Source organism: Mobula birostris, chromosome 18 (genome assembly GCF_030028105.1).
Source record: "Mobula birostris isolate sMobBir1 chromosome 18, sMobBir1.hap1, whole genome shotgun sequence".
Classification (NCBI taxonomy): Eukaryota; Metazoa; Chordata; class Chondrichthyes; order Myliobatiformes; family Myliobatidae; genus Mobula; species Mobula birostris.
The window spans coordinates 63,315,511-63,330,371 of NC_092387.1; the positions used below are offsets into that span (position 1 = coordinate 63,315,511).

General features: G+C 40.8%; 1 protein-coding gene across 2 annotated transcripts in view; it reads right to left on the reverse strand.

The window, feature by feature from the left end:
* Positions 1–489: 489 nt before the first annotated feature.
* parga (poly (ADP-ribose) glycohydrolase a) overlaps positions 490–14,861 on the reverse strand; it is a 184,294-nt gene continuing 169,922 nt past the window's right edge. For both annotated transcript variants that reach the window (XM_072282825.1, XM_072282824.1), the window contains exons 16-18: positions 3,971–4,076; positions 1,583–1,711; positions 490–1,304 (exon numbers count right to left, since the gene is read on the reverse strand). In XM_072282825.1, coding sequence (XP_072138926.1) covers positions 1,162–1,304; positions 1,583–1,711; positions 3,971–4,076 — 378 coding nt within the window. In that variant the 3' untranslated portion in view covers positions 490–1,161. The remainder of the gene's footprint in view (positions 1,305–1,582; positions 1,712–3,970; positions 4,077–14,861) is intronic.

Sequence of the window (14,861 nt, forward strand, 5' to 3'; positions counted from 1 at the left end):
AGAACATAGCGAAATGTGTCACCCCCATCAACATCCAACACACAGTCAAAGGCTTTGCTGGGGCTAGCCTGCAAGTGCTGACATACATCCGGTGCCAACATACTGTTGCACGTCCACAACTTATTAACCCGTACATCTTAATGTGTGAGAAAGGGACTGACGGGATTGCAGGGAGAATATACAAACTCCTTACAGACAGTGGCGGGAATTGAACCCTAGTCACTGACACTGGTTCAGAAACATCACCTTTCTTTTTCTTTTTTTGGGGGTCCAATGTCTAAAGATAGTTCTTACCCTGAGGCTCTAATTGGGATAATTTTCTGGTTGAGCTTATTCTGAAATTCAATCTAGCAGCATCATTAGTGCCATATTTCCCAAGGCTGATCAATTATTTGCAATAATGAGCAGGTTTATAGGTATACCTAATAAAGTGGCCGCTGAGTGTATATGACCAATCCCAACAACAGTGACATGAAGAACCTTGTACTCAACAGAAGATTTTTATTCAGACAACTAAAAAAAATACCTTTTTACACATTGGCCTTTATGGCTGCCACTGATGAGTCAGACAGCAACAACATTCTAGAATATTTTCAGCATTGTGTTCCACAGTCTAAAAGAATACACAATTGGTATTTGAAATCTTAGGTATTTTTAAAATAAAACGAAGACGCCCATTTTATTGTTTTGTCTCATGGTGCAAGCCTATGTGCTTGTTCCTTCAATTTACATCTGACATTCTTTGCGGCCAAGATTAACAAAAGCATGCTGGGATTTCAACTCTGACTTAAAGCAGAGATTTTTCCCCAAAGAAAAAAGATAATTTGTTTATTCCTTCAGAGTAATTACATTAATATTAATTTATTCAGTTGCTATTTTTTATAATAATTGCATAATATGTAGTATATAGAATAAGTATATATTGCGCTGGTTAGCCCATGAGCTAACAGATTCAAACTGTTCTCTCCCTGAAGTTCCACTGTAGCTTTGACTGCTATCACTGACAAGCGCTCATACCAAAAATACTTCAGAAAATATTCACGTCAGAATACGGACCATGTTTTGCAAGACTTTTTTTAATATAAGAATGGGCCTCTAATATCAGGATCATGTGGCAGGATAATTGCGATGATGAGTTTAAAGACGGCATTTAAATTGCTGTCATTCATCATCCTCGTCCGTTGAATCCAAGTACAAAACTACTGAATCATAAATGAAGTTATAGAGTTTCATGTTTGGTCTTGAAAAAGAACAGGGCCTGCACACATCACTCCGATATCGTTCCAGAAGTTTGTATATTTGACCTGGAAAAAATAGAAGAAAGTTAATAGTTAGATCAGAATTTCAAAGCTAAAGCAATTTTATCAGAATTTATTCTGCAAATTCCCTGTACAATGATGAGGAAACCAAGGGAGAGTTGCTCTGATTTAACACATATTGTACTTCTAACATGAGTCTTCAGAATTGAAACTTTTTGGATGCCAAGAAACTTTTATAACGAAACAGAAAAATTTTGCTGCAGTTACATGTCTGGGCTGTAAAGGCTGACAGTTAAACTATGTTACAAATGAGTTTGGCTTACCGACAGTCTGCTCTTTTTCAATTAGGAACTTGTGCATGTCGTGTATCTCGGTCATTAGTTCTCGGTCCCCGAAGGTGAAGTACACTACATCTCGCCCTGCTTCTGCTGCTGCCATCATCTGCAACAACGCTGCAACAAATTCATTCCACTTTAGTCATCTTCCTTTTGGACTGCAGTTGTAAAACAAGGGACCCATTCCCGATGAAGGATCTGCCCCCAAGCCATAACTTCATTCTTGCTTTCAAATGCTAACTTTTTATGTACCAGATAGTATTTTAAAGCATGAACATAAAATATTCTGCAGATGCTGGAAATCCAAATCTACACACACACACACACACAAAATGGTCAGGTGGCTTCTACTGAAAGGAATAATCAGTCGACATGTCGAGCCAAGACCCTTTATCAGGCCTGGAAAGGAAGGGGAGAAAGGAACTCAGCAGGTCAGGCAGTATCTATGGAGGAGAAAAAACAATTGACGTTTTGGGCTGAGTCCCTCAAGGAAGATTGTAAAGGAAGAAGGAAGAAGCCAGCTTGTGTAAAGGAGAACAAAATGGTTGTTACTGCAGATCTGATGCAGCATTAAAAACAAACAATAAGCATAAAGAATACGATACAAAAAAACAAAACCCACAATAACTACAAAAGCAGTACTGTAAAATATAATGTACAATTAAACCTATATACACTGATGGTATGTACATAAGGTGATGCCATGTGATATGCATGCTGTGGTACCTCAGTGCGCTGACGTGATGAAATAATCAGAATGAACAGCATCCAAAACTGTTTTCGACTGCATTTCAGTACGTGATAATTATAAACTGATTTAAACCTATCTTCTGTCTGGCTTACAGTACGCCACAAAAGTCGTAGGCATATATCTAGGATGCCTAAGACTTTTTGTACAGTACTGTAGTAATTTTACATATTGCGCTGTACTGCTGCTGCCAAAAAAAAAAAATTCCATAACATATGTGAGTGATGATAAACCAGATTCTGATACAGGTCCCTACCGTGGAATGAGAGTAGGAAGGGGGCAGAGAGAGAGGAATTACATTTGGTAAAAGGAGGAGGGAGATGGAAGGAGCGGGAGGCATCAGAGAGATATTCTGTAATAGTCAATAAACCAATTGTTTGAAATCAAATGACGTTGTCTCAGGGCTGGGTGCATCTGCACCTGCACCAACCCCTGCCCCGGCACACCTTCTCTGCCAAATGTCCCACACCGCTCCTGTAACACTCTACCCTTGCCATTCCCAACATCCTTTACTCCTGCCAGATTTACAAGTTCACTCTCCACGCCACATCGATAAACACAGTACTGTGCAAATGTCTTAGCCACCCTAGCTATATAGAAATGCCCAAGAATTCTGCACAGTACTGTATAATGTAATCCTTCAGTGCTTGCACTAAATGCACACTCAACGCTCTGGCTCTTTTCTAAAACTCAGCAGACGAGCAGCTAACACGAGAACTGTTTGACTACAACATCACTATTGCTTAAATCAGCAATGAAAAACAACCCTCTTGGATACACTCATTATCAAGCATAGCTTAGTACTGTAATGAGACTCGTGGGACCAGAGATGAACTCTAAAATATCATCACTACTGTCAGACTGCACATATAATGAACACTATTTTTCCATGCTAGCAACTTGAGATATTCAGATGTTTGCTCGAAGTGGAGGTGATTTTTGCTTGACCTTCTCTACTGAAGTTGCCAAAGCTAAGTCTCTCACAAAGTAATTCACTGTTGTTATCAATATTAAGTCAATGAACCAAAGACAATATCCCTCCGCATGAATTTTCTTTAAAATCAAAACGAACTATATTAATCTGTAATTTCAATGGAACTATCAGTTCCTTGCACAAGTCATTGTTGTAATATTTGTTCTCATGAAGAAGAATTGGGAATGTATTTGTAAAATGGGCAGTGTCCATATATACTTCGTGGCTACTTTATTAGCTACCTCCTGTACCTAATTAAGTGGCCACTGAGTGTATGTTTGTGGTCTTCTGCTGCTGTAACCCATCCATGCCAAGGTTTGACAAGTTTGTGTTTAGAGATGCTCTTCTGTTCCTCACTGTTGTAACACATTGTTATTTGAGTTACTGTCATTGTCCTGTCAGCTTGAACACTCTTGGCCATTGTCCTCTGACCTCTCTCATTAACCACACACTTTCACCCAAGAAACTGCTGCTCACTGGATGCTTTTTGTTTGACACACCATTCTTTGTAAAGTCTAGAGACTGTTTTGCATGAAAATCCCTGGAGATATTTTTGAAGAACAATGTAAACTTCCACATAAAGGACTAGGATGTATCTCCAAAATATCAGTTTCATGGCAATCCATTTTAATAAAAATTACACTTGCTTACTTACATTTTAACCTGGCATCTCCTCCAAAAGCTCCACAACCCCAGTTCCCTGTGGCTACAGCTGAAAGATTTTGGGGGTCAACTCCTGGCCGGAAAAACCCACAAAAAGCCTGGAAAATAGTAAAGAGCAAAGGCAATATTTAATCTACAGAATTGGCAAAAGAAGTACATCTGGTTTCTAACAGGTTGATCGTTTCTTTATTAGTACGATCTCAAAGGTTACAGGGAGAAGGCAGGAGAATGAGGTTGAAAGGGGTAATATGTCAGCCATGATTGAATGGTGGAGAACCTCGACTGGTCGGATCACATATTCTGCTTCTATGTCTTAAGCTCTTATGCTGTTCGATTTGTAATGTAAATTTTTCATTACAGATGTTAACAACCACCAGTATTTCTGCAGTGCAACCAAAAGATAATTACATTGCTCTGAGTTTAGTCAGCTGATTGCAAATTATTGTATTTGGTAGACTTGGCTCCTGAATGGCTATTTATTCCAGACCCATTCTTCCCTTGTTGTACTCTCAGAAAAAGACAGCAACTTTCTCGTTCCACTTACTGAATCCCTGTGGGGAGTATTTGGGATGATAGAAATCACAAGAGCAAGCATTTACACAGCAGCACAGCTGCATTTACAAGACTTGAATGCACACTGGCTTTATGGACAGATTTTAACAGTCTCAAAGGGTTTCAGCTCTGCAGAAATCTCACTTTGGAAATATGCTTTATTTACTTAGAGTTTTAAATCCTTTTCTTGCTGTTTCATAAGTGTCAACAAAGTTATTCCACAGCAAGGTGACTAAAATATTGACAAATTCATACCATGGGAGAAATTGTATCTAGCTTTTTTATGGAAGGGTGCTAACATATGATTCTCAGGGCAGCTGCCTTCTTTACAAACTACCCAGATTATATTCACCATACATGGATTGAAAAACATGCCCTCTCCTTAGTTTTGGACAGGACACTATATAACGGTGACGAAAGGGTAACTGAATTCACAGATCGACACAGGAGCAGCTCATTCAATGTCAAATGGCACATCTATTCAAAAAAAAATCAAACTAATCAAGCACTGGACAATCAATACATTCGTACTAAGAAGCTTATTGATTTTTTTTGTAATGGCTATGTGGTCTTCTCTATATTTTATCCTCAGTGTCATCATTAAACATCTACGGCCTTATATAACATAGAACAGTACAGCACAGCAGCAGCTCCTCTAAATCACAATGTTGTGCTGAATTAATTAAACTAGTAATTAAATGCCTAACTGAACTAGTCCCTACTGCCTACACAATTCTCTGAATATTGATCTGCCTTTCTTAAATGCCCCTTTCATATCTGCCTCCGCCACCACCCCTGGCAGCACGTTCCAGGCACCCCCCCCCTGTGTGTAAAAACTTGCCCCATGCACCTCCTTTGAACTTAGCCCCCTCTTGAAATTAAATGCGTACCCTGAAGTATTAGACACTTTGACCCTGGGAGAAAGATAAGGGCTATCTGCTCTATCTATGCCTCCCATAATCTTAAATTGCTATCAGAATATTTCCACCTTGTTAGAGCCTCCTTCTTTAAAAATGTAAATTTAATTAAAAATATGAGAAAATCTGCAAATGCTGGAAATTCAAAGCAACACACACATAAGATGCTGGAGGAACTCAGCAGGTCAGGCAGCATCTATGGAAATTAATAGACAGTCAACATTTCAACCTGAGACACTTCTTCAGGGTTGTAGGGGGGGGGGGGGGTAGGAGGCTAGCTGGGAGGTGATAGGTGAAGCCAGATGATTAGAAAAGGTAAATGGCTGGAGAAGAAAGAATTGAATAGGAGAGGAGAGTGGACCATAGGAGAAAGGGAAGGAGGAGGGGACCCAGGGGAAGGGATAGGCTGGTGACAAGAGGTAAAAGGACAGAGTTGGAATTTGTTTACCACAAGGAAAAATTGATATTCATGCCATCAGGTAGGAGGGTGCCAAGATGGAATATAAGGTGTTGTTCCTCCCCCTGGGGGCGGGGGGGGGGCTCATCTTGGCACAAGAAGAGGCCATGGACCGACACATTGGAACGGCAACTTTTTCATTCTACTCTGGAGTTATTTTGGTAGCAGTATACCTCAGGCAAATGTCAATCAGGCTTCAGATGATCTGAGCAATGGGATCAACATGCACAAAACAGCACATCCTAATGCCTTCTCCATCATTTTGGGAGATTTTAACCAGGCCAGTCTGCAAAAACATCACTAAGCAATTATCATCAACAGATCACTTGCAATACCAGAGGAAACAACACCCCCTCACTTTGGGAAGTCTGATCACATGGCTGTACTTCTACTCCCTGAGTATAGGCAGAGACTGAAGACTGCAGCACCAGTAGTGAGGACTAAGAAGGTATGGACAAGGGAAGCACAGGAGCACCTACAGGACTGCTTTGAATCGGTGGACTGGCTCTATTCAGGGATTCATCTTTGAACCTGGATGAGTATCCTGCAGTTCTTACCGACTTCATTAAAACCTGTGTGGATGAGTATGTGCCTACAAAGACTTACTGTACATTCCCAAACCAAAAGCCGTGGATGAACCAGGAGGTATGTCATCTGCTGAAGGCTAGATCTGTGGCATTCAAGTCTGGTGACCCAGGCTTGTACCAGAAAACCAGGTATGATTTGTGAAAGGCTATTTCAAGGGCGAAAAGACAATTTTGAACAAGGTTGGAGACAACATCGGATGCACAATAACTCTGGCAAGATTTGCAGAGCATAAATGACAGCAATGTTTCACTACCAGATGAACTCAATGCCTTCTATGTCGGCCTTGAAAGGGAGAGCACAACTACAGCTGTGAAGATCCCTGCTGCACCTGATGACCCTGTGATCTCTATCTCAGAGACTGATATTAGGCTGTCTTTAAAGAGAGTGAACCCTCGCAAGGCGGAAGGTCCTGATGAAGTTTATGGTAAGGCTCTGAAAACTTGTGCCAACCAATTGCCGGGAGTATTCAAGGACATTTTCAACCTCTCACTGCTACGGGTGGAAGTTCCCACTTGCTTCAAAAAAGCAACTATTACACCAGTGCCTAATATGAGCTGCCTTCATGACTTTAGCCTGGTAACACTCACATCTACAGTGATGAAATGCTTTGAGAGGTTGGTCATGACTAAAATGAACTCCTGCCTCAGCAAGGACCTGGACCCATCGTAATTTGCCTATCACCACAATAGGTCAACGGCGGATGCAATCTCAATGGCTCGCAGACCACCTGGATAACACAAACACCTATGTCAGGATGCTGTTCATCGACTATAGATCAGCATTTAACACCATTGTTCCCACAATCCTGATGGAGAAGTTGCAGAACCTGGGCCTCTGTACCTCCCTCTGCAATTGGATTTTTGAGTTCCTAACTGGAAGATCACAATCTGTTCAGATTGGTGATAACATCTCCTCCTTGCTGACGATCAACACTGGTGCACCTCAGGGGTGTGTGCTTAGCCCACTGCTCTACTCTCTTTACACCCATGACTGTGTGGATAGGCATAGCTCAAATACCATCTATAAATTTGCTGATGATACAACCATTGTTGGTAGAATCGCAGGTAGCGATGAGAGGGCGTACAGGAGTGAGATATGCCAACTGGTGGAGTAGTGTTGCAGCAACAACCTGGCACTCAACCTCAGTAAGACAAAAGAGCTGATTGTGGACTTCCAGAAGGGTAAGACAAAGGAACACATACCAATCCTCACAGAAGGATTAGAAGTGGAGAGATTGAGCAGTTTCAAGTTCCTGGGTGTCAAGACCTCTGAGGTTCTAACCTGGTCCCAAAATATCAATGTAGTTATAAAGAAGGCAAGAGAGTGGCTATACTTTATTCGGAGTTTGAAGAGATTTGGTATGTCAACAAATACACTCAAAAACTTCTATAGATGTACCGTGGAGAACATTCTGACAGGCTGCATCACTGTCTGGTGGGGGGGGGGGGGGGGCTACTACACAGGACTGAAAGAAGCTTCAGAGCATTGTAAATTTCGTCCACTCCATCTTGGGTACTAGCTTATAAAGTACCCAGGACAACGTCAAGGAACGGTGTCTCAGAAAGGCAGCGTCCATTATTAAGGACCTCCAGCACACAGGGCATGCCCTTTTCTCGCTGTTGCCATCGGGTAGGAGGTACAGAAGCCTGAAGGCACACACTCAGCAATTCAGGAACAGCTTTTTCCCCTCTGCCATCTGATTCCTAAATGGACATTGAACCCTTGGACACTACCTCACTTTATTAATATATAGTATTTCTGTTTTTTTGTACAATTTTTCAATCTATTCAATACACGTGTACTGTAATTGATTTAGTTATTTATTATTATCATTTAGTTTTTTTTCTTCTATATAATGTATTGCATAGTACTGCTGCTGCTAAGTTAACAAATTTCATGTCACATGCTGAGGATAATAAACCTGATTCTGATTCTGAATTAAAATGTTTGGCCACCGGGAAGTCCCGCTTGTGCTGGATGGTATGGAGGTGCTCGATTGTAGGTTTAATTTTCCTTCAACCTCACTGCTTAGACAGTCTCACTGACATTTCACAAGAAAATGGACTGAAATAATTTTGCCATATCCCACTTATATTAAAATTAAATTTATAAATTGCCTTTCATGTGGGAAAGAAAATGCAAAATGCAATCTCCTCATTAATGATGGCCAGTTTCTGCAGAATCTGATTTATTATCACCAGCATATGTTGTGAAATTTGTTGTTATATCAAGGTTTGTGAACTGCAGAGATCTGTGTTGGTGAAACTAATTGAAGAATAAATACAGTATTTACAAGGATACTGTTCAGGTCCCATTCTTAATCTAATGCTACCTTTAATAACCCTCTTTTGGAGGGTCCCGAGGCAACTCACAAGAATGATAGGAATGATGTACAAGGAGGGTTTGATGGCTCAGGGCATTTTTTTTTGTTTGTAGAACCTTTCTACTGGCTACTCCATTTGTCTATTTACTATTAGTTTATTGTCACATGTTCCAAGTTACTATGAAAAGCTTGTCTTGCATACTGTAAAACAGATCAAATCATGACCAGTGAATTGAGCTAGAACAAGGTAAAACAGTAACATTGCAGAATAAAGTACGAAAGCTACTGAAAAAGTGCAGTGCAGGTACATGATAAAGTGCAAGATCATAATGAGATAGATTGTGAGGCCAAGAATCTATCCAGCTTCCAATAAGATGGTAGCAAGTATGATGACAGCAGCCCCTCCAGTTCAGCAAATGATCCAAATTTTTGTCTTAAACTTATTTCCTGTGATTGTAAGACCCTGTTGAACATTGGCAATACAAAATACTGCAAGTTGGGTTGATTGGTTAATTGGTGAGACTGATGGTGGGGGGAGTTGCAAGACTTCGGTTGTTGCATGGACCAGGTCCACATGCCAAGGCATCACCTGTTACAGCCTCCCCAGGGGAGGAGGTGCCAGAAGTGGCATGGGGAAGAACAGAGATGCAAGAGGGTGCTGGGTTGGGGGGCAGACTCTCCCTATGGAGCTCTCTCCAGTGTTCGCTCCCTGGAAGATAAGCTGATTTGCCTTTGTCTGCGGCTGATCCGGCATGGGATGAGGAACTGCTGCACGCTTGTTCTTACCGAAATATAGCTTCCAGGACAAGATCCTATGCACCATTGATCTTCAGGCCATGTCATGCCCCTCAGGGACGTGTGCTAATATAATTTTGTGACTGTGTTTGCTATCAGAACTATACATGCTGTGTGTAACCTTACGTACTGTGTTTTGCACCGTGGCCCCAGAAGAACAATGCTTCATTTCGCCATGTACATGTGTACAGTTGAATTACAAACTTGAACTTGAACAAGAGGTCTATTCAAGAGTCTGATAATAGTTGGATCCAAACCGACAAACACAAAATGCTGGAGGAACTCAGCAGGCCAGGCAGCGTCTACGGAAAAGAGGAAACAGTCAACGTTTTGGGCCGAGACCCTTCTAGCATTTTGTGTGTGCTGCTTTGGATTTCCAGGATCTTCAGACTTCCTTGTGTTTGTGGATATGAACTGTCTTTGAGCCTGGTATGTGCTTTCAAGCTTTTGTATCCTCTGCCCAATGGGAGAAGGGAAAAGAGAGAATGTCTGGGGTGGATGGGGCCTTTGATTATATTGGCTGCTTTACTGAGGAAGCAAGAAGTGCTGACAGAGTCCATAGAAGGGAGGCTAGTTTTTGTGATGTGCTGAGCTGTGTCCACAAATGTCTGCAGTTTCTTTTTGTCACGTGTAGGACAATTGCCACACCAAGCTGATATGCATCCAGACGGAATACTTCCTACAGTGCTGTGCAGCACCATTGAAAGCATTATTTGATAGCTGTGCAGTCCTTTATGGCATCTTGAAGCTCTCTAATATGTTGCATTTTTTTCTGAATTTTGTACGTTTTTTTTTTACCGAATTTGTAGAGAGGTAGAGAAGAACTTTAATGGGCATAGTTAGGGAATCCAATCAGTAGTGAGAAGAAAATGGTAGATCTCATGATGAGAAAAAGACCCCACCAGATCACCCAGCTTAGAACATTTACAATTTCCAAAGATGAGTTGAATACAAATTCAATGTAAGTTTATCAATGTAAGTTTTACTGCATTGTATAAAAACAGACAAAAATTTATAATCTAAAACTGGATAATCTCTTTATTTACAAAGAGAAAGTACTGATGACAAGATCTACAGCAAGACAGACTCCATAAGTAGTAAGTTATTGCTTAATACCCCAAGAAATTACAACTGAACATGACGTCAGTAACTCACATGCTCTTAATTTTTAGTGCTGAAAAGTTCTTCAAATGTCTATAGAAGAACTAATTCTTTCATTCAGCAATGCACTCTCTACTGGTGGGATTTAGTCTGCTGAACCAGTGATATACATTTTGCTCATCTTATATAATTTAAATATCATGCGCTAACCACAGATTGTTAAAACCGCACACAATCTAAGCCAATGAGAAAAACATCGGCAATAATAGATCATCTTCCAGTGGGAGCATCTTTTCATTGAGTAATGTAAGTATAATGCAATCCATTTTATGACCAAACTTATCTCTCACAGGAATTAGTTTGATATTTGTTTCCCTGCAATTGTACAATGCTATAATAGGTTAGCATCAGTCTGACTCAATTACTAAAGAGATATGTGTAAGTTAATAGCCATCTGAACACAGACAGAGCTTTGTGTGCTGATGCAATACTTCACAGAGTAATCCGATCCAGGTAAGCTCTCTGAAAGCATATTGTTTTCTAAGCCTACACAAAATTAGGGTTTTGTGCAAAATTAAAAGCACACTGTTAAATACATAAAACTAACATTAACTCTAATTTTAACATTGGCAAAAGATTATAGAAATGAAAATATAAAACATTATGACACAGCACAGGCCTTTCGGCCCATGATGTTATGCTGACCTTTTAACCTTCTCGCAGATCAATGTAACATTTCCCTCCCTTATAGCCCCCCATTTTGCTTTCATCCAGGAGCGTATCTAAGGGTCTCTTAAATGTTGCTAATGTATCTGCCTCTACCACCATCCTTGGCAGTGCATTCCATGCACCAACCATTCTCTGTATAAAACATCGATATCACCTTATAATTTCCTCTAATCACCTTAAGATTATTCCCTCTCATATTAGCCATTTCTGCCCTGCTCCAAAGAGGGAAAAAAAACTTTTAAGAAATATTGTTAAAATAGAACAAGGAGAGGTGGAGAGAGGAAGGAGGAGAATACAAGCGAGGGGCAAGCAGGAGAGACAGACAGATATTTCCCAGCAAACAAAAAGACTATTGAGGCATTTTAATGTAAGAAATTATTAGAGACAGGTTTTAGTTTATTTATTAGGAGATACAGTATACAGCAGACCTCTCCAGCCCAACAAACCCCACAACCAGCAACCCACCTAATCACGGAACAATTTACAGTGACCAATTAACGTACTAACCGGCATGATGTTGAACCGTGGGAGGAAACCCACGTGCTCATGGGAAGGACATACAGATTTCTTACAGACAGCGTTGGAATTGAACGCTGATCTCTGTCACTCCAAGCTGTAATAGCAATATGCTAAACCTTTAAGTTACCATAGTACCTAAGGTTGTTAAGTTCAAGTTATCAGTTACTTCTCAGCCACTTATCCTCCTCAGAAAGAAAGGTACTGAAACCAGATTTCAGGAAAGGCTGAAGAGAACTCCAAAGCTCTGTTTATAAGAAAAACCAAGAACTGCTAATGTGGAAAATCAGAAAATTCTGGAAACATCTCAGGAGAGAGAAATATAGTTTACATGTTAAGTTGATGATCATTGATTAAAATGATGATGCCTGTCCTACTGAGTACTCCAAGCATTTTCTGTTTTTGTTTTGGTAACAATGAATATAAATTATTAAACTAATCAATATCCAGGAAATCTTTCTAATGTTGCAGACATTTTTAACCTCTCCCTGTGGCTCCCACCTGTTTTAAGACAACCACAAACATCCCAGTATGCAAGAAAAACAAGATAATGTGCCTTAGTGACTACCCCCCCCCACCCCCAGTGGCTCTGACATCCACCATCATGAAGTGGTTTGAGAGGCTGGTTATGGCACATATTAACTCCAGCTTTCCAGAGAACCTCGACCCAAAGCAATTTGCCTACCACCGAATCATATCTCCTGTGACTTACACTCACCTCTGGAGCATCTGGGCAGCAAACGTAACTACATCAGACTATCGTTTATTGACTAGTGCTATCATCCCAAGCAAACTCATCACCAAACTCTGGACCTTGGGAGTAAATACTTCCCTCTGCAACTGGATCCTCGATTTTTTCTGCTAAGAGACCACGATCAGCAGGGACAGGCAGCAACACCTCCACCAGGATTGTTCTAAACACTGGTGCTCCAACAAGGTTGTATTCACGGCCTCCTTCTCCCTGTACCCACATGACTGCATGGCCAGACTCTGCTCTAACTCCATCTACAAGCTGGCAGATGATACCACTGTAGTGGGCCGTATCATAAATAACAATCAGTCAAGAGTACAGCAAAGAGATAAAGAGCTTTATGACATGGTGTCATGACAACAAACTTTTCCTCGATGTCAACAAAAGAACTGGTCACTTACTTCGGGGGGGGGGTGGAGAAAGATAGCTTTATTATTAAATGGGTAGTCCATTAATGGCCACATCTCCGATGAAATGAAATTGCATTGTGTAAATAAGATTTGATCCCAACTCACTTGTTCAAAAGTCTCCAAAGGAAAACTTACTGTGACTGAAAATTCCTGTAAACGTAAAACACCAAGAATGCAAAAAAGGGATTTGGAAGAAACTGATGTTTTCGGTGACTAGGCCAAGACTAATGAGATTCAATATGAAAAGAAAAATAAATAGAACATTGAACAGTACAGCACAAACAGACCCTTCAGCCTATGATGTTGTGCCGACTGAAAAAACTTACCCATGATCAATCTAACCTTGCCCTTCTACACAGCCCATAACACTCTATTTTTCTTTACATCCATGTGCCTATCTACACTCAGTGCCACTTTAAGTACCTCCTGTATCTAAAAAAATGGCCACTGTGTGTACATTTGTGGTCTTCTGCTGCTGTATCCCATCCACATCAAGGTTCAATGTGTTGCGCATTCGAGGATGCTCTTCTGCACACCACTGTTGTAACGTGTGGTTATCCGAGTTACTATTGCCTTCCTGTCAGCTTGAACCAAGTCTGGCCAATTCTCCTCTGAAGTCTCTCATTAATGAGGCATTTTCAGGCACAGAACTGCTACTCACTGGATGTTTTTTGTTTTTCACACCATTATCTATAAACTCGAGAGACTGTTGTGTGTGAAAATACCAGGAGATCAGCAGTTTCTGAGATAAACTACTCTAACTGGCATCAATAGTTATTCCACATTCAAAGTCACTAAGATCACATTTCTTCCACATTCTGATGTTTGGTCTGAACAATAACTGAACCTCTTGACGATGTCTGCATGCTTTAATGTAATGAGTTACTACCACACGCTTGGCTGATTAGATACTTGCATTAACGAGCAGATGTACAGATGTATCGAATAAATTGGTCACTGAGTGTGATAGTTTTTTTTAAAATGCTCCTACTATATCAGCCTCTATCACGACCCAGGTACTTTGTTACAGACACTAATCACTCTCTGTGTGAAAAATCTACCTCTGACATCTCCCCTAAACTTTCCTCCAGTCACTTTAAATGTATTTGAAGCTATCTGGAGATGTAGAGAAAGTATTCAATTTTTACAACCACCTTACTACAATTCTTGGAAGTAATCTGGGATTTCACATCAAACATTGTATTGTATTCTGGTAAACTACACTATGGTGTCCATTTTGAACTAACCAGGTTTTCACTATGGCAAGACTTCTGTACCGTATATCGAGGGGTGACTGACTCACCAGACTCTCCAGCATTCAACACATTTTCAAGGAGTGACGTCTCAAAAAGGTGACATCCATCATTAAGGACCCCCATCAGCAAGAACATGCCCTCTTCTCATTGCTACAATCAGGGATGAGGTAAAGGAACCCGAGGGTGCACACATACACATATCTATATACACACACACACACATATATAAAATATATATTAGCCTCTGACAACCGTCCAGCTCATGGCCTTCACGTGTGGCCTAGCTAATAAGCCTGGTGGATCTATTTCTATTGACAGGAGAAGGGGTCAAGGCGAGTTACTGGCGCCTTAAAACCAGTCACTTGGGGCAGATGGGGCTTGTTAGTCATGATTGGCAGCTCATCTAGGAGAAGGAAAACTCTGATCTCAAACCTCCACTGCCATGCGGTCATACCCACTCATGGGGCAGGCTTTGGAAGTAAACCCTG